A 22,446-nucleotide genomic window follows, 5' to 3' on the forward strand; every position below is an offset into this window, starting at 1 on the left:
GGGACACGGTGTGAGCTGGGGACAAGGACGGGCCCTGCAGCTGCGGGCGCCTCTGAGCTGGTGGCAGTGAGGGACAGCGGGGCTGGGGGGTGGCAGGGGACACCTCGGGGACAGCCCGGGTGGTGACGGGAGGGGCGGCTGGGGACGAGGAGGGGACAGTGAGGAGGGGACAGTGGGGGAGGGGGCTGCCCAAGGCTGGGGGCGGTACAAGACAAGATGGCCGATGTTGGCACCCCCGTGTCCCTGAGCCGCTCCTTGTCCCCGCACAGCCCCCCCGAGCCCCCGCGTGTCCCCTCCCCATCTCCGCACGCCGCTGTCCTGCGGTGTTGGCTCCACCCAGTCCCTCAGGCCACGCCCACATATGGCCACACCCCACTAAGCCCCGCCCACATAGCAGGCACAGCCCACTGCACTCGCCAGTTTGGCCACGCCCACCTTATTTGCATAACACCGTCCCCTACCTATCAAGTCCCGCGCTTTTGAATATCAATATGCTGGTTGACCACGCCCCCTTGTTTACATCAGGTCACCGCCCCTCCGGCCCCGCCCATCTCATTACTATGCAAACCCCGCCCCAGCTCAGGTAGCCACACCCCCTGCGGCGCTGCCCCGCCCTTGTCGCTGTGTGCCCCTCCCCCGTGGTGCCCCTACCTCGGGTCACTGACCCCCGAGTGCCACCTGTGTCACCCGCCCCGCGTGTCCCCACTGTCACCCACCCCCCGCGTGACTGTGTCACTCACCCGCCGTGCCCTCAGCCCGCCGTGTCACCCACCCTCCGTGCCACTAACGTGCCACACGCTGTGTCCCCTGTGCCCTCCATGTCCCCTGTGGCCCCGTGTCCCCTGTGCCCTTCATGTCCCCTGTGCCCCCCCGCGTTCCTGCCACCCCTGTGCCCCCCGTGTCCCCCCGTATTCCCCCTGCCCTCCATGTCCCCTGTCCCCGCTGTGTTCCTGGCACCCTCGTGTCCCCCGTGTCCTCCATGTCCCCCGTGCCCCCTGCGCCCCCCGTGTCCTCCATGTCTCCGGTGTCCTCCATGTCCCCTGTTCCCCCCGCGTCCCCCGTGCCCTCCATGTCCCCTGTGCTCCCTGTGTCCCCTGTCCCTGCTGTATTCCTGGCACCCTCGTGTCCCCCGTGTCCTCCGTGTCCCCAGTGTCCTCCATGTCCCTCCGTGTCCCCCGTGTCCCCGTGCCCCCCGTGCCCCCCGTGTCCCCTGTGCCCTCCTGCCCCCCCCCGTGTCCCCCGGAAGGACGAGCCGTGTCACAGCACCAGTGTCCGACATTGTCACGTACTTACAGTCACACCCGAGAGATGAAAACGCTGTACACGGCCCGGCCCCCCGGGCCCCCCCGGGCCCCCCCAGGACCCCCGGGCCTGGGTCCCCCCCGGCCGACCCCTCCCGCCCCCCCGGCCCCCCCCGGGCTCCCTGGCTCGGCCCCGCCGGGGCATCGGGGGCGTCACAGCTGGGGCGCCCCTACATTCATGGGGGTCCCGGAGGGGAGGGGGCCGGCGGGAGGGGGTCGGGGGTCCCGCCGGCGGTGCCCCCCCGCGGGGGGAGGGGCTGGCTCTATCCTATCGCTGAACAAAGCAATAAATTAACGGGGATCCCGAGGGACGCCGAGAAACGGGGGGCGGGGGGGGGCGGGGGCAGGCCACGGAAGGGGGGAGGGGGCGTACAAAAGGTTGCTGTAGAAAAGGAGGGGGGGTCGGGGTCTGCTCTGCTCCTGCCACCGAGCGGGGGCTGTGCCAGGGCGGGGGGCACGGCCGGGGGGGGACACGGGGACAGGGACACGGAGGGGGGACAGAGGGGGTGGCAAGGCGAGGGTGACTTGGGGAGGGGGGCGCGGCTGGGGAGGTGACAAGGGGAGGGGGACACAGCACGCGGGAACGGGGACGGGGGTGGGACAGGGTGATGTGGGCAGGGGACACTGGGGGGTGACAGGGACAGGGGACGGCACGGGCAGGGAGTGACACGGGCAGGGGTCAGCACCCCCGCCCCAGCTGTGCCCACCCCACGCTGGGGCACAACACCCCGCGGAGGGGACAGGAAGGTGGCAGTGGCATCGCTGTGCCCCCTGGCACGGGGGTCCCTGGCACGGAGAGGGGGACAGGACCAGCGGAGACCCCGACGCGGGGAGGATAATAAATAGAGCATCAAAAGTACAAACCGTGGGCAAGGCGCGACCCCGGGGGTGGCACCGGGGGGCTCGGGGGGCTCCGGGCCCCTCGGGGCTATACCAGGGCGGAGCGCGGCTCGCAGGGGCCCACGCTGGCGCAGCTGCTGCGGCGGCGGGGCCCGGGGGTCGGGGGCCCGCCGGGGGTGGGCGGGCCGGGGGTCGGGGGGCTGCCGGGGGTCGGGGGGCTGCCGGGCCCCTCGCCGGGGCAGCCGTGCTGCAGCAGGATGTCGGCGCACTCGCGGCTGCCGGCGCGGCGGGCGTAGAACAGCGCGGTGCGGCCGTGACCGTCCCGGGCGCGCACGTCGGCCCCGTACTGCGGGCACGGCCGCGTCACCCGCGGGGCCGGGGTGTCCCTCGGGGGCGGGTCACACCCCCCGTGTGCCCCCAGGGTGTCTTGGCACATCCCAGGATTGCCACGGGCACTTCACGTCCCCCATGGTCATGCCGTTGTCCCCAGGATTGCACCGTGTCCCCCATGACCACAGCGTGTCCCCCAAAGCCACCCCACGGTCCTCATGGCCACGTCACTCACCTCCTGGCCATGCCACAGTTCCCAAGGCCATCCCCCGTCCCTCAGGGCCACACCACGACCCTGATGACCGCCCCGGCTCCCCATGACCACACCACATCCCCCATGACCATCCCATGTCCCCCATGACCACCCCATGTCCCCATGACCACCCCATGGTCCCCAAGAACACATCACACCCCTCAAGACCACACCATGCCCCTGATGACCACCCCATGGTCCCCAATGACCACCCCACAGTCCCCATGACCACCCCATGTCCCCATGACCACCCCAAGTCCCCCATGACCCTGCCATCTGTCCTCTGGCCACACCACAGTCCCCAAGACCACCCCATGTTCCCATAACCACCCCATGGTCCCAATGACCACCCCATGTCCCCATGATCTCACCACATCCCCATGACCACACCACAGTCCCCATGACCACCCCATGTCCCCCTGACCACCCCCCATCCCTCAAGGACACACCACGTCCCCGATGACCACCCCATGGTCCCCATGACCTCACCACATCCCCATGACCACCCCATGGTCCCCATGACCACACCATGTCCCCATGACCTCGCCACATCCCCATGACCACCCCATGGTCCCCATGACCACACCCCAGCCCTGAATACCATACCATGCCCCTGATGACCATCCCATGGTTCCAATGGCCTCCCCACATCCTCATGACCACCCCACATCCCCCACACCCATGTCACGGTCCCCACCACCATGTCATCCCCCTCATGGCCACACCACAGCACCCATCACAACCCCACATCCCCCCAAGACCCACCACTGCCCTGCCCAGCGCTGCCCGCCGCGTCGTGCCCACGTACCCACACCAGCAGCTGGGTGACCACCACCTGGGCGGTGTCGCAGGCCAGGTGCAGCGCCGTGCGCCGCTCCGCGTCGGCCGTGGGCACGTTGAGCTGCTCCTTGTGGCTGTGGGCCAGCAGCAGCAGCACGGCGGGCAGGTCCTGCTGGCCCACGGCCCCCCGCAGCCGCTCGGCCAGCGGCGCCTCGGCCGCGGGCAGCGGCGCCAGGAACAGCCGCTGCTCGTACTTGGCACGGATCCACGACTCCCTCTCCTCCCTGGGCACGGGGACACGGGGACATGGGGGTTAGGGATGGCAGGGTGGCACCATGGGGATGCAGAGATGCAGTTCCTGCTCCTCCCAGGGCATGGGCACATGGGATGTTAGGTATGGCAAAGTGGCACCACGGTAGTGCACAGATGCAATTCCTGCTCTTCCCAGGGCATGGGGACACGGGGACACAGGGACACAGGGACACGGGGACAGAGGGACATGGGGTGTTAGGGATGGCAGGGTGGCACCATGGGGACGCAGAGATGTAATTCCTGTTCCTCCCAGGGCATAGGAACATAGGGACACAGGGACACTGGTGTTAGGGATGGCAGGGTGGCACCATGGGGATGCAGAGATGCAACTCCTGCTCCTCCTTGGGCATAGGGACACGGGGACACAGGGACACGGGGACACAGGGACACGGGTGCTAGGGACAGCAGGGTGGCATCACGGGGATGCAGAGCTGCAATTCCTGCTCCTCCTTCCCAAGGCATGGTAACATAGGGACACAGGGACACGGGTGTTAGGGACAGCAGGGTGGCACCACGGGGATGCAGAGATGCAATTTCTGCTTCTCCCAAGGCATGGGGACACAGGGACACAGGGACACAGGGTCACAGGGACACAGGGTGTTAGGGATGGCAAAGTGGCACCATGGGGATACAGCTGCAATTCCTGCTCCTCCCTGGGCATGGGGACACGGGGACACGGGCACACGGGGACACGGGCGTTAGGGACAGCAGGGTGGCACCACGGGGATGCAGAGATGCAATTCCTGCTCCTCCCAGGGCATGGGGACACAGGGACACAGGGACACAGGGTCACAGGGACACAGGGTGTTAGGGATGGCAAAGTGGCACCATGGGGATACAGCTGCAATTCCTGCTCCTCCCAGGGCATGGGAACATGGGGACACAGGGACACTGGTGTTAGGGACAGCAGGGTGGCACCAAGGGGATGCAATTCCTGTTCCTTCCAGGGCATGGGCACACGCGGACACAGGGACACTGGTGTTAGGGATGGCAAAGTGCCACCACAGGGACACAGAGCTGCAATTCCTGCTCCTCCCAGGGCACAGGGACACGAGGTGTTAGGGACGGCAGGGTGGCACCACGGGGACACAGAGATGCAATTCCTGCTCCTCCCTGGCCATGGGGCACTGCTGTGATGGGAGGACACAGGGGTGTGGCAGTGGGGACACAAAGGTGGCAGGGGTACATAGTGGCATGGCAGGGACAGGGAGAGTGAAAATGGGGGGACACGTGAGGGCCAGGGACAGAGGGTGGCAGCAGGGTGACAGGGGAGGTGCCACACAGGGGTGTGAGGAAGTGCAGGGGTGCCAGTGTGGCATTGCTGGGTCGTGGGGTCACAAGGGACAGGAGGTTGGGGACAGGGGGGCATTGGGGACATGGAGTGGCACCGCAATGATGTGAGGAGAAGGGGAGTCAGAGTCCATGGGATGGCACAGCGGTGACACACGGGGTGGGGACACAGGGCATCAGGGATGGCAGGGTGGCATCATGGTGGCATAGAGGACAGGAACGTGCAGTGGCATCAGGGATGGCAGGGTGGCATCATGGTGGCATAGAGGACAGGAACTTGTCCTGCCATCAGGGATGGCAGGGTGGATTCTCGGTGGCATAGGGGACAGGGACATGGTGATGAAGGAACTTGTGGTGGCATCAAGGATGGCTGGGTGGCATCGTGGTGGCATAGAGACAGGAACTTGTGGCATTATCAGGGATGGCAGGGTGGCATCACAGTGGCACAGAGGACAGGGACACGTGATGGCATCACGGTGCATGGGGGACAGGGACATGTGGCAGCATCAAGGGTGGCAGAGTGGCATCATGGTGGCACAGAGGACAGGGACATGTGGTGGCATTGTGGTGGCACAGAGGACAGGCACATCCAGTGACACCAAAGATACCAGGTCACCATCACGGTGGCACTCAGGACAGGCCCATGCGGTGGCACGGGGACAAGGGGTGACGGGGGCACGCGGGGCGGGGTCACCCACCGGGAGGACTCGTGGGTGGGCTTGCAGCGGCCGCGCGGGTTCTGCTCCCAGATGCTGTTGGCCGTGGCGTTGCCGATGGCCGTGAGCACCAGGGTCAGCTCCCGCGGCCAATCGTCCAGGTCCAGCGAGCGCACGCGCGACACGTGCGTGCCCAGGTTGCGGTGGATGCCCGAGCACTCGATGCAGATCAGGGCGCCCAGGTTCAGGCTGGCCCACGTGGGGTCTGCGGGGGCACGGGGGGGTGGTCGGGGTGCTGGCTGAGCTGTGGCACCCCTGCGGTCCCCATGGTGTGGGACACGGTGTGACACATGGCATGGCACGTGGTGGCAGTGAGCCACGGCACGGTGTGGCTCGTGGCACCCATGGCATCATGTCCCACAGCATTGTGTGGCTTGTGGCATTGTGTGACCCTGGCATGGTGTGACCATGGCACAGTGTGGCCTGTGCCATCCATCGTGTGACCCACGGCCTGTGCCATCCACTGTGTGACCCATGGCACCGTGTGGCACATGGCAACACACGACCCAGGACATCGTGTGACCCACGGCACTGTGTCACATGTGGCATCACATGGCCCACAGGGTTGCCAGGTGGCCCACGGCCCGTGGCACAATCTCATCCCGTGGCAAAAGCACCTGGATTCAGGGATCTGCAGGGCCCGTGCCCCCTGCTGTCCCACGAACAGATGTCCCCCCTGTCCCATGTCCCACCCGTGTCCCCCACTGTCCCCGGTGCCCAGGGACTCACTGGGTGCCCCGCAGTCCACGCAGAGCGAGTTCCCATGGGCACTGCTGTCCCATGAATGGATGTCCCCCACCTGTCCCATGTCCCATATCCCACCCGTGCCCGCCCGTGCCCCCTGGTGCCCCTGAGCCTCATTGAGTGCCCCGCAGTCCACGCAGAGCGAGTTCCCGTGGGCACTGCTGCCCCATGAATGGATGTCCCCACCATGTCCAATGCCCACCCGTGCCCCCCGGTGCCCAGGGACTCACTGGGTGCCCCGCAGTCCACGCAGAGCGAGTTCCCGCGGGCGTTGCGGATGGCCTGGATGGCCACGGCCTCGCTCTGGCTGTCCATGCGCGCCTGCAGGGAGGGACACGGCGGTGAGAGGGGCACGGGGGGTGGCACGGGCACCCTGCCAGCCCCGGCCGAGGTCCCACCTTGTTCTTGCTGCTCTCGCAGCACTGCAGGCTGGCCAGGATCTGGCTCTCGATGGCCTGCACCCATGCGTCGCGCTCCTCGAAGCTGCCGGCCTCGAAGTGCCACGTCTGCCCCGTGCTGGACACGATCAGGAACTCAAAGTTCTCCTCCTCTGCGGGACCAGAGACCCCCGGGGGGGCGGTGGGATGGGGGTCCTGCACCCACGGCGGGCTGGACTGGCCCAGCACCCACTCCAGCCCCCCACATCCACCCCTGGCACCCAAATGCTGCCCACCCCCTCCCCAGTGGTCCCCACCCCTGCTGGGGTGTGTGCTGGCAGCAGGCAAGGGGGGCACAGCCACATGCACGGGAGGCACCGCTCACGCCACGTTACCTGTTTTATAAATATTTCTTAAACTACCAAAACTTTTTAATTTCCACATTTTGCGCTTGGCTGCGGAGGGTCCGGGCAGCAGGAGTAGAGAGAGGAAACGGGGACAGAGTCAGGGGGGCCCACGAAGCCCTGGGGACGGTGCAGAAGGTGGCAGGCAGTGGCAGAGCGAGGGGGATGCGTGGACAGCGTGGCTGAGCATGGGCGGGGGGTGAGGGGCAGCATCACCCCAGATCCCCCCGAATTCTGGGGCGCCGTTGCCGTGGAGGATGGTGGCCTTGTCCCCATGGGTGACTGGGGCTGGGGACCCATGGCTGTGGCACCCACCTTCTGCCTGCCCACCCGAGCCCTCGGTCTTGGACGGCGTCATCAGCTTCTTCCGCCGGTGCTTCTTCCTGTCCACCAGCGGCGAGGGAGGAGGGTCCCTGCCCGCGCTGCCGGGGCTGGGCACGGCCTCGAAGGACAACGGGGACTCTGCAAGACACCACACGCGGGGGCTGGGGGCACCAGAGTCACTGGGGTCACCAGGGGCACCAGGGGCACCGGGGTCACCAGGGGCACCAGGGGCACCAGGGGCACCGGGGGCACCAGGCTCCTGAGGACCAGGGAGACCACCAGGAGCACTGAGGCCACCAGGGTCACCAAGTCCATCAGAGCCACCCAGGTCAGGCCTATTAGGGTCACCAAGTCCACTTGGGCCACCAAAGCCACTGGACGCACTGGGGTCACAAGGGTTAGGGGTCTCCCAGAGGTGCTGGGAGTACTGGGGTCATCAGAGCTCACCAGGGTCACTGATCTCACTGGGGTCTCACTGGGATCACCAGGACCCAACCCCAAGGCCACCAGGTTCATTGGTCTTACCAAAATCCCTGGGGTCACAAGAGCCTCTTGGCTCTTGTCATGAGGGTCACCAGGGCCACGGGGCTCACCAGGCTCACCAGGCTCATTGTGGCTTCTGGGGCTCCCAGGTCCATGTGCTCACCAGGGCCAGCAGTTGCACTGTGGCCACCAGCACCACCAAAGGGCCACCTGGTCCCTGGGATCACCAGGACCACCAGGGTTATTGTGGTCACTGGGATCAGCAAGGGCCACCAGGTCCCTGAGCTCACCAAATCCACCAGGGTTATTGTGGTCACTGGGGTCAGCAAGGGCCACCAGATCACTGGGCTCACCAAATCCACCAGGGTTATTGTGGCCTCCAGAGCCACCAGAACCACCAGGGCCACCAAGCACCACCAAGGCCACCAGAGCCACCAGGTCCCTGAGCTGCTCAGGAGTCACCCTGCTCAGTGAGGCCACCATGGGTGGCCCGGGAGGTGGCCCGGGAGGTGGCCCGGGAGGTGGCCGTGTCCCGGGCTGTGCCGTGTCACCCACCTGAGGCGAGCTTGGCGCCCGAGGCGGAGGCGCAGCGCTGCAGGGACCCCTTGCCCACCACCTTCAGCCCTGGCTCGGGGGGCAGGCTCAGCCCCACCGAGGGGACGCCGCCTGCAAGGAGGGAGGGGCAGTGTCACGGCTGTCCCCGCGGTGTCCCCCACCCCTCGGTGGCCCTGGCGCTCACCGCCCGGCTCGGGCTCCCGCAGCAGCCCGTTGATGCTGGCCGAGGGGCCGCAGGCGGAGATGGCGCGCGGCGGGCGCTTGCCGGGCACCTTGACCGTGGTGCGGAGCAGGTCCATCTCCTTGCCGTGCGTGCTGTGGATGTAGTCCTGCGGGGACAGCCGGGGTGACACGGGGCTCTCCCGCCCCTTGGGGACCGCGGCGGGACGGGGACACTCACGTTGATGCTGGGGTGGTAGAAGAGGAGGCCGTTGCTGGACAGGGTCACGTATTTCTTCTTCCACTCCTTGTTCAGGGAGTTGCCGCTGCGCTTCAGCAGGAAGCTCTGGGGACAGGGAGCAGTGAGGGGACACAGGGGACACCGGCACCCAGCCACGCCCCCCTGCCACCGCCACCACCCACCTGCTTGATGGGGATGGCACGGCCACTGCCGGCCACCTCGCCTCGGCTGTCCAGGCTGCGCTTCTCGGAGTCGCTGCCACGGCGCGTCTGTGGGCACGGGGCGGGGACAGGGGTGGCACTCGTGGCACGGCTGGGGACACTGCCGTGCCCACATGTCCCCCACTGCTGGAGCCTGGTGGTGGGGACACTGGGGTGCCACAGACCCCACCACTGCGGCCCCATGGTGGGAACACCCTGGGTGCCCACGTGTCCCTCAGTGCCACCACCATGTCACAGGGCACGGTGGATGCCATGTGTCCCCACCATCCTGCTAGAGGACACATCAGAAGCCCCATGGCGGGGACACCCTGGGTGCCCTGTGTGTCCCTCAGTGCCACACTAGATGCCCACACGTCCCTCAGTGCCACCACCACCATGCCAAAGGGACAACTGAGATGCCACACACCCCTCAATGCCACCACCCTGCCAGGGGACACCTGGGCTGCCATGTGTCCCTTGCTGCCACCACCCTATGAGGATGAGGCTCTGGCTAACACATCCCCCCGTGTCACCACCGCCATGGCAGGTGCGCGGTGCCCGCGGTGCCACCCCGGCCGGGCACTCACGGCGAAGAGGCTGGTGCGGCGCTTGGCCCCGCGGTGCAGCGAGCCGGGCGTGCCCAGCGGGGCCGGGGTCTCGCTGCGCAGCTCCCGGTGGCTCACGTTGGGCGTGGAGGGCAGCGAGGACGAGTAGTCGCTGGTGTGGCCCCCGTTGCTGGTCTGGGGGGACACGGGGTGAGCCTGGGCAGTGCCCGGGGGCCGGGGCGGGGGGCCGGGGCGGGGGGCCGGGGGTTACCTGGCTGGGGTGGACGCCCCCCACGGGGGTGGAGGCGGCAGAGTGGCTCGGGGAGCTGGGCAGGGACTTGCAGGACGCCATCAGCTGCTGCTGCTTCTTCAGCGCCACGGCCTTCTGGGCCACTGCAGGGAGCCGAGTCAGGAGGGCTGGACCCCAACCTGCCCAGGCACCGCCTGGGTACCCTCACCTGGACACGGGCCCCATCCCACCTGGGCACGGGCACCACCCTCATCCCACCTGGACACTGTCCCCATCCCATCTGGACACTGTCCCCATTCTCATCCCACCGGGATACTGGCTCCATCCCATCTGGACAAGATCCCCATCCCATCTGGACACGGTCACCATCCCATGTGGATGTGGTCCCCACCCTCATCCCACTTGGACATTGTCCCCATCCCATCTAGACATGGTCCCCATCCTCATCCCATCTGGACACTGTCCTCATCCCACCTGGATACTGTCCCCATCCCATCTGGACACTGTCACCATCCCATGTGGATGTGGTCCCCACCCTCATCCCACCTGGACACGGTCCCAATCCCACCGAGACAATGTCGTCATCCTGCCTGGACATGGTCCCCATCCCCATCCCGCCTGGACATGGTCCAGTCCCCATCCCACCTGGACACCATCCCCATCTTCATCCCACCTGCACACTGTCCCCATCCCACCCATCCGCTGGCAACTGTCTCCATCCCACCTGGATGTTGCCCCCATCCCACCTGGGGTGGACATGGTCCCTGACCTACCCAGGCGAGGGTCTGCCCCACCTGGGCATGGTCCTCTGCACTACCCTGTCCACTGCCTCCATCCCACCTGGATGCGGTCCCTGTCTCACCTGGACATGGCCCCGTGGCCGCCACTCCCCTCGACCCAGACGTGCTCCCACGCTGGCCACAACCCCTGTCTGACCAGGTCACTACGCCCATCCCACCCGGCCGTGGTCCCCATCACATGGTGGTCACTGTCCCCACCTCCCCGTGTCACCAGCCCCCTCCCACCCCCCCGAGGACGGTCACCCACCCTCGGTGAAGACCCGGTCCACGTTGAGGCCGTAGGTGGCGCAGGTCTCGTAGTAGAGGCAGCGCCGCATGTCCCCGCAGAGCGCCCGGGCGTGCGCGTCCTCCACCGCCCGCGGGCTGGACGAGCTGATCTTGTCTGGGGAGCCAGGGGCTCAGCTGGGGGTGCCCCGCGCTGCTGCCACCCCCACAGATCCCCCCGTGCCCCCTGGCTCACCCTGCGTGCCCACCAGCGCCAGGGCCACGTCGCTGGTGCCGCGGAGGTCGCAGAGCAGCGCGTGCAGCTGCGCCACCTCCTCGAAGCTGCTCTCGCTCTCCAGGCTGAAGACGAAGATGACGGCGTCCGCCCAGCTGGCAAACTGGGGGGCCACGGGCGGGGTCAGGGCTCGGCTCCGGCCAGCGTGGCCCCCCCGGGCCCCGGTCCCCTCGTACCTGTGCATCCGGGGCGCCCGCCTCCTCCCGGATGAGCAGGAGGTGGCTCTGGCCATCCACTGTCACCTCACGCTTGAACTGGCCACCTGCAGCGGGGAGGGGAAGGGGGGACCCTGCAGGTGTGCTCCGCCCACGTGGATGGAACCTCCCATGGGCGTGACCAGCACCATGGGTGAGCAGCACTGACCCCAAAAGGCCCACAGCCATGACCAGCACCATGTGTGAGCAGCACTTTGACCCCAAAAGGCCCGCAGCCATGGCCAGCACCATGGGTGAGCAGCCCTTTGACCCCAAAAGGCCCACAGCCATGGCCAGCACCATGGGTGAGCAGCCCTGACCCCAAAAGGCCCACAGCCATGACCAGCACCATGGGTGAGCAGCACTGACCCTAAAAGGCCCACAGCCATGACCAGCACCGTGGGTGAGCAGCACTGACCCCAAAAGGCCCACAGCCATGACCAGCACCATGTGTGAGCAGCCCTGACCCCAAAAGGCCCACAGCCATGACCAGCACCATGGGTGAGCAGCCCTGACCCCAAAAGGCCCACAGCCATGACCAGCACCATGGGTGAGCAGCACTGACCCTAAAAGGCCCACAGCCATGACCAGCACCATGGGTGAGCAGCCCTGACCCCAAAAGGCCCACAGCCATGACCAGCACCGTGGGTGAGCAGCCCTGACCCCAAAAGGCCCGCAGCCATGGCCAGCACCATGTGTGAGCAGCCCTGACCCCAAAAGGCCCACAGCCATGACCAGCACCATGACCTTGCCCATTCTGTGGCCACGTCCATCCCCTTCACCCTCTCCACACCTGTCCATGCCCAGCATCATGACCTTGCCCATTCCATGACCGTGTCCATCCCCTGGTCATGCCCAGCCCCATCATATGTCCATCCCATGCCCAGCTCCATGGATATGTCCCTTCCTCCATCCCCATCCCCATGGACACTCCATCACTGAACCCATGCCCGTGATTTGTCCATGGTTGTGTCCATCCCATGCCCATGATCATGTCCATCCCATGCCCATGGTCATGCCCATCCCATGGTCATGCCCATCTCATGCCCATGGCTGTGTCCATCCCATGCCCATGATCGTGTCCATCCTACAGTCCCATCCATCCCATGCCCATGGTCATGTCCATGCCCCGACCATGGTCGTGTCCATACCATGGTCACATCCATCCCATGCCCATCATCACATCCATCCCATGGTCACCTCCATCCCATGTCCATGGTAATGTCCATCCCATGGCCATGTCCATCCTGTGCCCATGGTCGTGTCCATCCCATGGTCACATCCAACCCATGCCCATGGTAATGTCCATCCCATGATCTATGCCCATCCCATGCCCATGATCACGTCCATCCCATGCCCATGGTCATGCCCATCCCATGGTCATGCCCATCTCATGCCCATGGCTGTGTCCATCCCATGCCCATGGTCACATCCAACCCATGCCCATGGTAATGTCCATCCCATGGTCATGCCCACCCCATGCCCACGTCCCCGCCATGGCCACTCACTCTCAGTGGGCTCCAAGCCCACGTAGGAGCCGGTGAGGAACCGATGGACGAGCGCCGACTTCCCGCTCTTGCTGCTGCCCAGGACCCCCTGGGTGGGCAGAGGGGGTGTCAGGATGGCTGGGGACACGGGGACACGGGGACATGGGGACATGGGGGCATGGTCCTCAGGGGACACGGGGACATGGGGACACGGGGACACGGGGACATGGGGACACAGGGACATGGGGACATGGGGACACGGGGACATGGGAATATGGGGACATGGGGACATGGGGACACAGGGACATGGGAACACGGGGACATGGGGACATGGGAACAGGGGGACATGGGGACATGGAGACACAGGGATTTGGGGACACAGGGACATGGGGGCACGGGTACATGGGGACACGTCACCCACCAGGCGGATCTCGGGGATAGAGCGGCCCAGCGTCCACTCCTGGCTGTTCACCAAGGCCTCTGCGGAGGGAGAAGGCTGAGCCAGAGCCCAGGGACCCCCGGGCAAGCCCCAGCAGGCGCTGGCACCCCCAGGAGCCCCAGTCCCGGGGGGCCCCCGCCCCACCCCGCGGCGCAGCAGCCGCTTCCTGCGTGGGCGGCCACCAGCTGTCACCCAGCAACGGCGCCGGGCCCGCGGGGGCGGCAGGACGTGGAGATGCCACGTGGCAGGGACGGGGACGCGGCAGCACGAGGCGTCGTGTGCCAAGGCACGAGTACGCAGAGGGCACGGGGACACGGTGGGCACGGGGATGGAGAGCACGGCGTGGCACAGGGACGCGATGGGGACCACGACGGGCACCAGGACAGCGGGTGGCACGAGGACGTGGTGTGGCACGAGGACGTGGTGTGGCGTGAGGACACAACGGATCCCAGGAGGTGACAGCCGTGAGGGCACAGAGTGGCACCAGGACGTGGTGTGGCATGGGGACGCAGTGGGAGCCACCAGGCCGGGACACGGCGTAGCACAGGGATGTGGCATGAGGACACGACGGGCACCAGGGCACAGCACGGCAGGAGGATGTGGGGTGGCACAAGGACACCACGGACTCCAGCACACGATGGGCACGAGGACACGATGCCAGCGGTGCACGACAGCCCCAGGCCTGGGGATGCAGCGTGGGGTGAGCACAAGGTGTGGCACAGGGACACGATGGATGCCAGGACACGGCGTGGTAGCGTGGCACTGGGACATGGTGTGGCACATGGACAGGACATGGCACAAGGACAGGACATGGCACTGGGACACGGTGTGGCATGAGGACAGGACATGGCACAAGGACACAGCGTGGCACTGGGACATGGTGTGGCACAAGGATGAGGCATGGCACAAGGAGGACGAGGCATGGCCCTGGGACACAGTGTGGCACGAGGACAGGACATGGCATGAGGACACAGCATGGCACACGATGGGCACAAGGCTGCGGTGGCACCAGAGCGCAGCATGTGTGGCACTGGGACACGGCGTGGCACAAGCACCTGGCGTGCCCTGTGCCCCCCACATCTCCTACCTGGCATCCCCAGCCCCTCTGGGCAGCGGTGGCACCGCAAAGAGGGAACCTGAGGCCGGGCACAGCCAGAGGGTGCCCCCCTTTCTGTGCCTCAGTTTCCTCCGCTCCCACCAACACGGAGCCGGGGCCGTGCCACGTGTGCCAGCCGGGAAAGGGTTAACGCCGCTGCCTGTCACCCCTCACATTGTCACCGAGCTGCCACCCCCGGCCCTGCAGGTGCTGCCCACGCACCCCGCGGTGCCAAGGTGCGTGCAGGCAGACAGGGGGACGCCGGGGGGGACAGAAGGACACGGGGGGGCTGGACAGATGGGGGACAGGATGCACGGGTGTGACGCACGGATGGAGGCGAGGACAGACGGACGGATGGCGGGACAGAACGACGGAAGGGGGGGGGTGGCGCCTGACCCCCGTGGAGTTCCCCCAGTGGGGAAACTGAGGCACAGGATCCCCACCATGGGGACCCCCCCCACACGGCCAGCACCGCGTGCCGCCAAATCGGGGACCTCACACGGCCCCAGGGCACAAACACGGCCCGGGGGTCACAGCCCCCTGAAACGACAGAGCCCTGAACCCCACAGCCCCCCTGAACTGACAGATCCTTGAACCGACAGGGCCCTGAACCCCACAGACCCCCTGAACCGACAGAGTGCTGAACCCCACAGCTCCCCGAACCCCGCAGCCCCCCTGAACTCCACAGCCCCCCGAAACCCACAGCCCCCACCCCACAGCCCCACCATACCCCTCTGCCCCCTAAACCCCGCAGCCCCCCGAACCCCTCAGCCACGGGGAGCAGACGGGTCCCGCTGCCCCACACGAGCCCCGGGGGTCCCGGCGCCTCCTCCGCCCGCCAGGGAAACTGAGGCACAACACCAGGGCCACAGTGGGCACCGCTACCCCTGGCCCAGGTCACCGAGGGGCGCGGGGACACCGAGCCGCGCCCGGGGCGACCCCCGGGCTCCCGCGGGCCCCTACTCACTGTGGGGGGCGGCACTGGCCGGGTCGGCGCCGGGGGGAGACCAGGGGGGGCGCGGGGTGGGTGGGGGTCGCCGCGGGGCTCTTGGTGAAGATGCCGCTGATGAACTTGAGCATCTTTCGGTCGCGGGTGGAGGCGCGACCCCCCTCGCGTCCCCGCTTGAGGCCGGTCTCGGGGGCGGGGGCGGGCACCAGACCCCCCGGCTGCAGGTCGCTGTAGTCCAGGGTCTTGCTCTTGCCCTTGCTGGGGGACAGCCGGGCCCGGGGGGGCCCCTCGCTCTTGCCCCCCGCCTTGGGGCGCCCCTTGCCCTCTCCCTCGGGCCACGAGAGGCGGCTGCCGGCCGCTTTGCCGGGGGCTTTGCCCGCCCGGGGCTCGGGGGTCCCGCGGCTCCCCCCGCCGCCGCCCCCCGCTTTGGGGGGCTTGGGGCCGGCCAGGCGGAGGCGGCGGGCGCCGGCCGAGGGGTGCGGGGAGGCTGTGGGGGGGTCCAGGGGCGGCGGGGGGGCCCGGCTTCCCTCTGGGGGGCCCTCGGGGCCCCCCCAGGTGGCCTGGCTGAGCAGCGGGCGGCGGGGGGTCGCGGCGGGCTGGGGGATGTCCAGGGCGGCCAGACCCCGCTCCCCCGGCCCCTCCAAGGTGCCCTTGGCCCCGCGGGGGTCGGGCTTGGGGGGCAAGGCCGGCAGCGGGGGGGGGCAGCAGCGCCGGGTCGGGTTTGGGGGGCACGGCGGGGGGCGGGGGGGGCAGCAGCGCCGGGTCGGGTTTGGGGGGCACCGCCGGGGGCGGGGGGGGGCAACAGCGCCGGGTCGGGTTTGGGGGGCACGGCCGGGGGCGGGGGGGGGCAGCATGGCCGGGTCGGGTTTGGGGGGCACGGCGGGGGGCGAGGCGGGCGAGCGGGGGCGGGGGGCGTCGGGGCCGGGGGGGGCCGGGACCGGCCGTACTTATCCGGAGCGCGTCCTGCCGCTGGAAGAGCCGCTCGGGCCGCCGGGCTCGGCCGGGCTCGGGGGTGCGGGGGGCAGCCGCGGCCCCCCCGGGGCCAGGGGCTCCATCGCCACCCCCCCCCCGCCTCCTCCGCCTCCCCCGCGGCGCCCACCGACTCGAGCTTGACCAGCGTGAGCGAGATGAGGTAGGTGGTCCTGCGCTGGAGGCCGGTGGTCCTGCTCATGGGTGCGGGCAGGGCCTCCCCGGGGCGCCCCCCCGGCCCCCCTGGATCCCCGCGCGGCGCCGCGGCCGCCGGTGCCGGTGATGCTCCGGTCCCACCCCCGGCCCTGCCTCCCCGAAGCCTCCGCCGCTCGCCCGCCCCCGGAGGGGTTGGAACCGCCGCCGCCCCCCCCGCGAAACACGAGCACCCCCCCGGCAGCCGCCGGGAGCGGGGCCACCCCCCCGCCGCGCCCCCCGCCCCGGGTCAGCGGCCGGGGGGCATCGCGGGGAACCCCCGAGCGGGGGGGCAGGGGAGGGGTCGGGAGCTTTTGGGGGCGGGGGGGGATCGGGGGGAGGCACGGCGGGGGGAGGGGGGCTGTGGGGACCTGGGGGTCCGGGGGAGAGGGAAGGGGGGATTCCAGGTGCGGGGGGGTGGGGGGGGAGATGGGGCGTGAGGGACGCGGGGTGGGGGGGGGGGGGCAGAGGGGCGGTGATGGGGAGGGGGTGCGGGGGCTACGGGGAAGGGGGAAATGGAGGGAGGGGGGGTTACGGGGCGGGGGGGGGCATGCCCGGGACCCCCCGGGAGCGGGGCTCACGGCAGCGCCCCGACGGGCTCGTCCTTGGCAGCGGCGGCGCGGGTGGGGGCCGGGGCCCGGCGGGGGGGGCCCTGAGCGGCCGGGGGCGGCCGGGGCCGCCGCTCTCCGCCATGCGCCGCTCCCAGGGCCGGGCTGGGGCGGGGGCGGGCGGCGGCCCCGCCGCTACCGGGCAGGCGCGAGCGCTCCCGGGCGCCCCGCCCGAGCCCCCGGCTCCGGCTCCGACACCTGCGGGGCTGCCGGTACCCCCGCACCCCGACAGCCCCCGCCACCTCCGGTCCGTCCATCCATCCATCCATCCATCCATCCATCCATCCATCCATCCATCCCTCCCTCCCGCTGCCCCCCGCACCCCCAAATCCCCTCCCTCCCCTTCCCGGGACAGCAGCGCTGGCTGGGGAGGGGGCCCGTGGTGGGGAGGGGGCGTGGGGGCGGCTTTGGGGGTTTTCGGGGGGCTTCGCGGGGCTCGGGGCAGGCTCATCCACCCCTTTTCTGGCATTTTTAGCAGCGGCGCAGCATCCCTGCGCATCCCGTTTCCACGGCAACGGCGGGGATGGCGCTGGGAGCAGCCGTGGACCCCCCGTGTCACCCTCGTCACTCCCGTGTCACCCTCGTGGACCCGGGCCAGGTATCACGGCCACTGGGGTCCCCCACGGCAGCGTGACCCCCCCGGCCTGGGGGCACACGGGGCTCGGGGCACAGTGGGACCCTCGGCCCCCTGTGCCCCCCGGAGGTCGGGCGGGGGTCCCGGCCCTGTGTGCCCCCCACGCGCGGGGTCCCCCGGGCCTCGCACCGCTCCGGGCAGGGGGGCCACCCCCAGAGCTGTCCCTGCTGCCACCCAGGGCTGTGACCCTGGAGCTGGCTCTGTCCTGGTGCGGGATCTGCCCCCCAGCACCCCGTGGGGACAATGCTGCCCCCTCCAGTGCCCCCCTGTCCCCTTCCGGTGTCCCCCGGCTGTCCCCAAGCACGGGCCACACCTCCCCCTCGCTCAGATGTCCCACGCTGCCGGGGGGGGGCGACACGGGGCACGGCGGGTCCGACCGTGCCACCACAACATCCCTGTCCCCATCCCTGTCCCCATCCTGTCCCCCTCCCTGTCCCCATCCTGTCCCCATCCCTGTCCCCATCCCTGCCTCCTCCCTGTCCCCATCCCTGTCCCCATCCTGTCCCCATCCCTGCCCCCTCTCTGTCCCCCTCTCTGTCCCCATCCTGTCCCCAGCCTGTCCCCATCCTGTCCCCCTCCCTGTCCCCATCCTGTCCCCATCCCTGTCCCCATGCCTGCCCCCATCTCTGTCCCCATCCCTGTCCCCATCCCTGTCCCCCTCCCTGTCCCCAGCCTGTCCCCCTCCCTGTCCCCATCCTGTCCCCCTCCCTGTCGCCATCCCTGTCGTCATCCCTGTCCCCATCGCTGTCCCCATCCCTGTCCCCATCTCTGCCCCCTCCCTGTCCCCTCCCTGTCCCCATCCCTGTCCCCATCCCTGTCCCCAGCCTGTCCCCCTCTCTGTCCCCATCCCTGTCCCCATCCTGTCCCCAAAGCTGCTGCACCCCCAGGCTGGGAGTGCGGGGGTTAAACGGGGGCGGGGGCACCCCGGGGGTGGGAGGGGGCTCGGGGGGAGCGCTGGGCAGGAGCTGGGGGGGCTGTGCCCCCTCCCGAGCTCCGTGGGTACCACAGCGGGCGCCTGGCAACGCGGCATCCCCCGGCTTCCCGTTGCCATGGCAACCGCGCGGGATATGTCAGAGCGGGGGGGGGCGCACGACGATGTGGGGGCTCGGTACGGGCGGGGGGCGGCGACGGAGCCCCTCCCCAAGTGACGTCACCGCGTGGGTCGGGGGAATCGGGGGGAGGAGACCCCAAACCCTCACAGCCCCCCCAGCAGGGCCCCCCTACACGGGACCCCTCCAGCAACAAGTGCCCCCCCCCCGCCTTCAGAGCCCCCCACGCTCTGACCCCAGCACCTCCTGTGGCCCCTCCAGCAGGGACCCCCAGTCCCACCAGGACCCCCCAATCCCACCAGGACCCCCCAAACCCCCCCAGCCGGGCCCCCCCCCGCAGACGCGGGGAGGAAGTGGCCCCGTTCCCACAGCGCGGGCCGGAAACCGCCCCGGGGCCCCGGCACGGAAACGGGGGGGGCCCCAGCCCCAGCGGGGCCTGCACCCCCCGCGCCCCTCGGGGGGTCCCCACGGGGGGCTGGCACTGCCAGACCCCCACTGTGGCACCGGGGGGCAGGGACACCCTGAGCAGGGACAGGACCAGCCGAGGACAGCACCAGTGTGGGGCTGGGGGACACCAGTGTCACACCTGTCCATCTGTCTGTCTATCTGTCCATCCCTCCATCCATCCATCCATCCATCCATCCATCCATCCATCCATCCATCCATCCATCCATCCATCCATCCATCCATCCATCCCTTCCATCTGTCCATCCATCATCCATCCACCTGTCCATCTGTCCATCCCTCCGCCTGTGTATCTGCATCCACCTGTTTGTCCATCCGCCGGTTCACTCATTCATTGTCCACCCACCCCTCCATCCCTTCCATCCGCCTGTCCATCCATGCCTCCAGCCAGCTCCCTGTCCATCTGTCTGTCCTTCCACCTTTCCATCCATCCATCCATCCATCCATCCATCCATCCATCCATCCATCCATCCATCCATCCATCCATCCATCCATCCATCCATCCATCCATCCATCCATCCTTTCCACCTGCTCTCCTGTCCATCCATGTCTCCAGCCGGCTCCCTGTCTGTCTGTCCGTCCGTCCCTCCATCCATCCCCTTGTTCCTCCACCCATCTTCCTACACCTCATCTCTCCACCCATCCACGTATCCTCCACCCGCAGGATGTCCACCCTCTGTCCATCCTCTGTCCATCCACCTGTCCATCCACCTGTCCACTCTCTGTCCACCCTCTGTCCACGCTCTGTCCATGCTGCTGTCCCCCTGCCCGCACCCCCCGTGTCCCTCAGTGTCCCCCCGCTCTCCCCAGCCCCGGTGTCCCCCGCTGTCCCCAGCTGTCCCCCCGCTGTCCCCAGCCCCGCTGTCCCCCCGTGTTCCCCAGTGTTCCCCCGCTGTCCCCAGCTCCGGTGTCCCCCGCTGTCCCCGCTGTCCCCCGCTGTCCCCGCTGTCCCCGCTGTCGCCGCCTGTCCCCGGTACCTCGGAGGGCCCGCAGGGCGCTGCTCAGGCTGCGGCGCAGCTGCGGCTCCCGCACGGTCTCCACCAGCCGCACCAGGCGGTTCAGGTGGCCCTTGGCCCCCTCGTGCCGGGCCACCTCGGCGCGGATGGCGGCCAGCACCTCGCGCCGCTCGCGGGGGGCCCCCATGGCGCCCCCGGGACCCCGTTCGGCCCCGTCTGTTCCGCCCCGCTCGCTTCCTGCCCGAGCCGCGGCGTCACCCGCGGGGACACGTCACGGCCCGCGCGGGGCTGCGCGCCGCGACACGCCAGGACACGCCAGGGACACGCCAGGACACGCCAGGACACGCCGGGGCACGGGCACGGCCCGGCACGCCCGACGCGCCAGCCCGGCACGCCAGCGACGTGGCACGGGGGACACGGGGGGACACACGCATGGGTGGGCACCGTGGGGGACGCCCCGGGGACACGGCGGGTGCTGGGGACACCCTGGGGGGATCAGGACACCCACGGGGCTCTTGTGCAGACAGGGTGGGGACACACGGACACGCTGGGGACACGTGTGAGGTGACACGGACACAGCAGTGACATGCTGGGGACACACGGGCATGCTGGGGATGTGTGTGAGGTGACACGGACACAGTAGTGACATGCTGGGGACATGTATGGGCACACGGGCAGGCTGGGGACATGTGCAGTGACACACAGACATGCTAGGGACATGTGCAGCCACGTGGACATGCCAGTAATGTGTGGAGTGACAGGGACATGCTGGGGACATGTGCAGTGACACACGGACATGCTAAGGACATGTGCAGCCATGTGGACATGCCAGTAATGTGTGGAGTGACAGGGACATGCTGGGGACATGTGCAGTGACACATGGACATGTGTGGTGACACATGGACATGCTGGGGGCATGTGCAGTGACACACGGACATGTGCAGTGACACACGGACACGCTAAGGACACGTGTGCCATCCCGTGCACACACAGCCCACCCCCACGTGTCCCCCCAGTGTCCCCGTGTCCCCCCAGGCAGGGCAGGGGCCCTGGGGGTGTCCCCGTGTCCTCCCCCAGCCATGGACCCCTGCCCATCCCCACAGGGGGTCCCAGGCCCTGGGGGGGGTCCCAGTGCCAGGGCAGTGCCACCACCTGCGGAGGGTGACGGTGGTCACCGTGGGGTGACAGCAATCACTGGGGGGTCCCAAAATCCACTGGGGGGTCCCAGCAGTCCCTGTGGGGTCCCAATGGTCACCCTGGGGTCCCAGTGGTCACTGTGGGGTCCCAATGGTCACCCTGGGGTCCCAATGGTCACCCTGGGGTCCCAGTGGTCACTGTGGGGTCCCAATGGTCACCCTGGGGTCCCAATGGTCACCCTGGGGTCCCAGTGGTCATTGTGGGGTCCCAGCGGTCACCGTGGGGTCCCAGTGGTCATTGTGGGGTCCCAGCGGTCATTGTGGGGTCCCAGCGGTCACCGTGGGGTCCCAGCAGTCCCTGTGGGGTCCCAGTGGTCATTGTGGGGTCCCAACACCCACTGGGGGGTCCCAGCACACTTTGGGGGTCCCCAGTGTCCCCATCCCCGGCACCGTCCCAGGCAGAGGCAGGAATGGGGGTCCTGGGGGGTTTATTGAGGTGTCGGGGGGTCCTGAGGGGTTACTGTGGGATCAGGGGGGTCCTGGGGAGTTTATTGAGGGGTCAGGGGGGTCCCGGGGGGTTATTGGGGGGTCAGGGGGGTCCCGGGGGGTCACTGAGGGGTCAGGGGGGGTCCCGGGGGGTCACTGGGGGGTCAGGGGGGTCCCGGGGGGTTATTGGGGGGTCAGGGGGGTCCCGGGGGGTCACTGAGGGGTCAGGGGGGGTCCCGGGGGGGTTCTGCGGGGTCAGGGGGGTCCCGGGGGGTCACTGAGGGGTCAGGGGGGTCCCGGGGGGTCACTGGGGGGTCAGGGGGTACGCGGAGGCCACGAGGCGCTGCTTGTCCCACGTGTAGGTCTGGATGGTGGCGGCTTCG

The 22,446-nt window shown here is 68.8% G+C and overlaps 1 protein-coding gene across 2 annotated transcripts; it reads right to left on the bottom strand.

Moving 5' to 3' along the window:
• Window positions 1-1,269: 1,269 nt before the first annotated feature.
• AGAP2 (ArfGAP with GTPase domain, ankyrin repeat and PH domain 2) lies at window positions 1,270-16,739 on the bottom strand. Of its 2 annotated transcripts, XM_064401060.1 has the most exons (19): window positions 15,587-16,739; window positions 13,506-13,564; window positions 13,106-13,193; window positions 11,580-11,665; window positions 11,365-11,506; window positions 11,152-11,286; window positions 10,126-10,247; window positions 9,897-10,049; window positions 9,292-9,378; window positions 9,110-9,214; window positions 8,894-9,038; window positions 8,710-8,820; window positions 7,663-7,809; window positions 7,339-7,398; window positions 6,965-7,116; window positions 6,797-6,887; window positions 5,805-6,027; window positions 3,533-3,788; window positions 1,270-2,487 (listed from the first exon to the last, which is right to left on the bottom strand). In XM_064401060.1, the coding sequence occupies exons 1-19, from the start codon at window positions 16,737-16,739 to the stop codon at window positions 2,230-2,232; spliced, it is 3,573 nt and encodes a 1,190-aa protein (XP_064257130.1). In that variant the 3' UTR covers window positions 1,270-2,229. The 2 variants fall into 2 exon arrangements, with proteins under 2 accessions (XP_064257130.1, XP_064257131.1); XM_064401061.1 differs by lacking the exon at window positions 7,339-7,398.
• Window positions 16,740-22,446: the final 5,707 nt, after the last annotated feature.

This window comes from Passer domesticus, chromosome 31, assembly GCF_036417665.1.
Source record: "Passer domesticus isolate bPasDom1 chromosome 31, bPasDom1.hap1, whole genome shotgun sequence".
NCBI lineage: Eukaryota > Metazoa > Chordata > Aves > Passeriformes > Passeridae > Passer > Passer domesticus.

Coding starts and splice junctions, on each gene's coding strand:
- AGAP2 (XM_064401060.1), bottom strand. CDS start 16,739: ATGAGCAGGACCACCGGCCTCCAGCGCAGGACCACCTACCTCATCTCG. Junction 10,050..10,125: donor GGGGCGTCCACCCCAGCCAG/GTAACCCCCGGC, acceptor GTGTCCCCCCAG/ACCAGCAACGGGGGCCACAC. Junction 9,379..9,896: donor GCCGCACCAGCCTCTTCGCC/GTGAGTGCCCGG, acceptor CCGTGCCCACAG/ACGCGCCGTGGCAGCGACTC.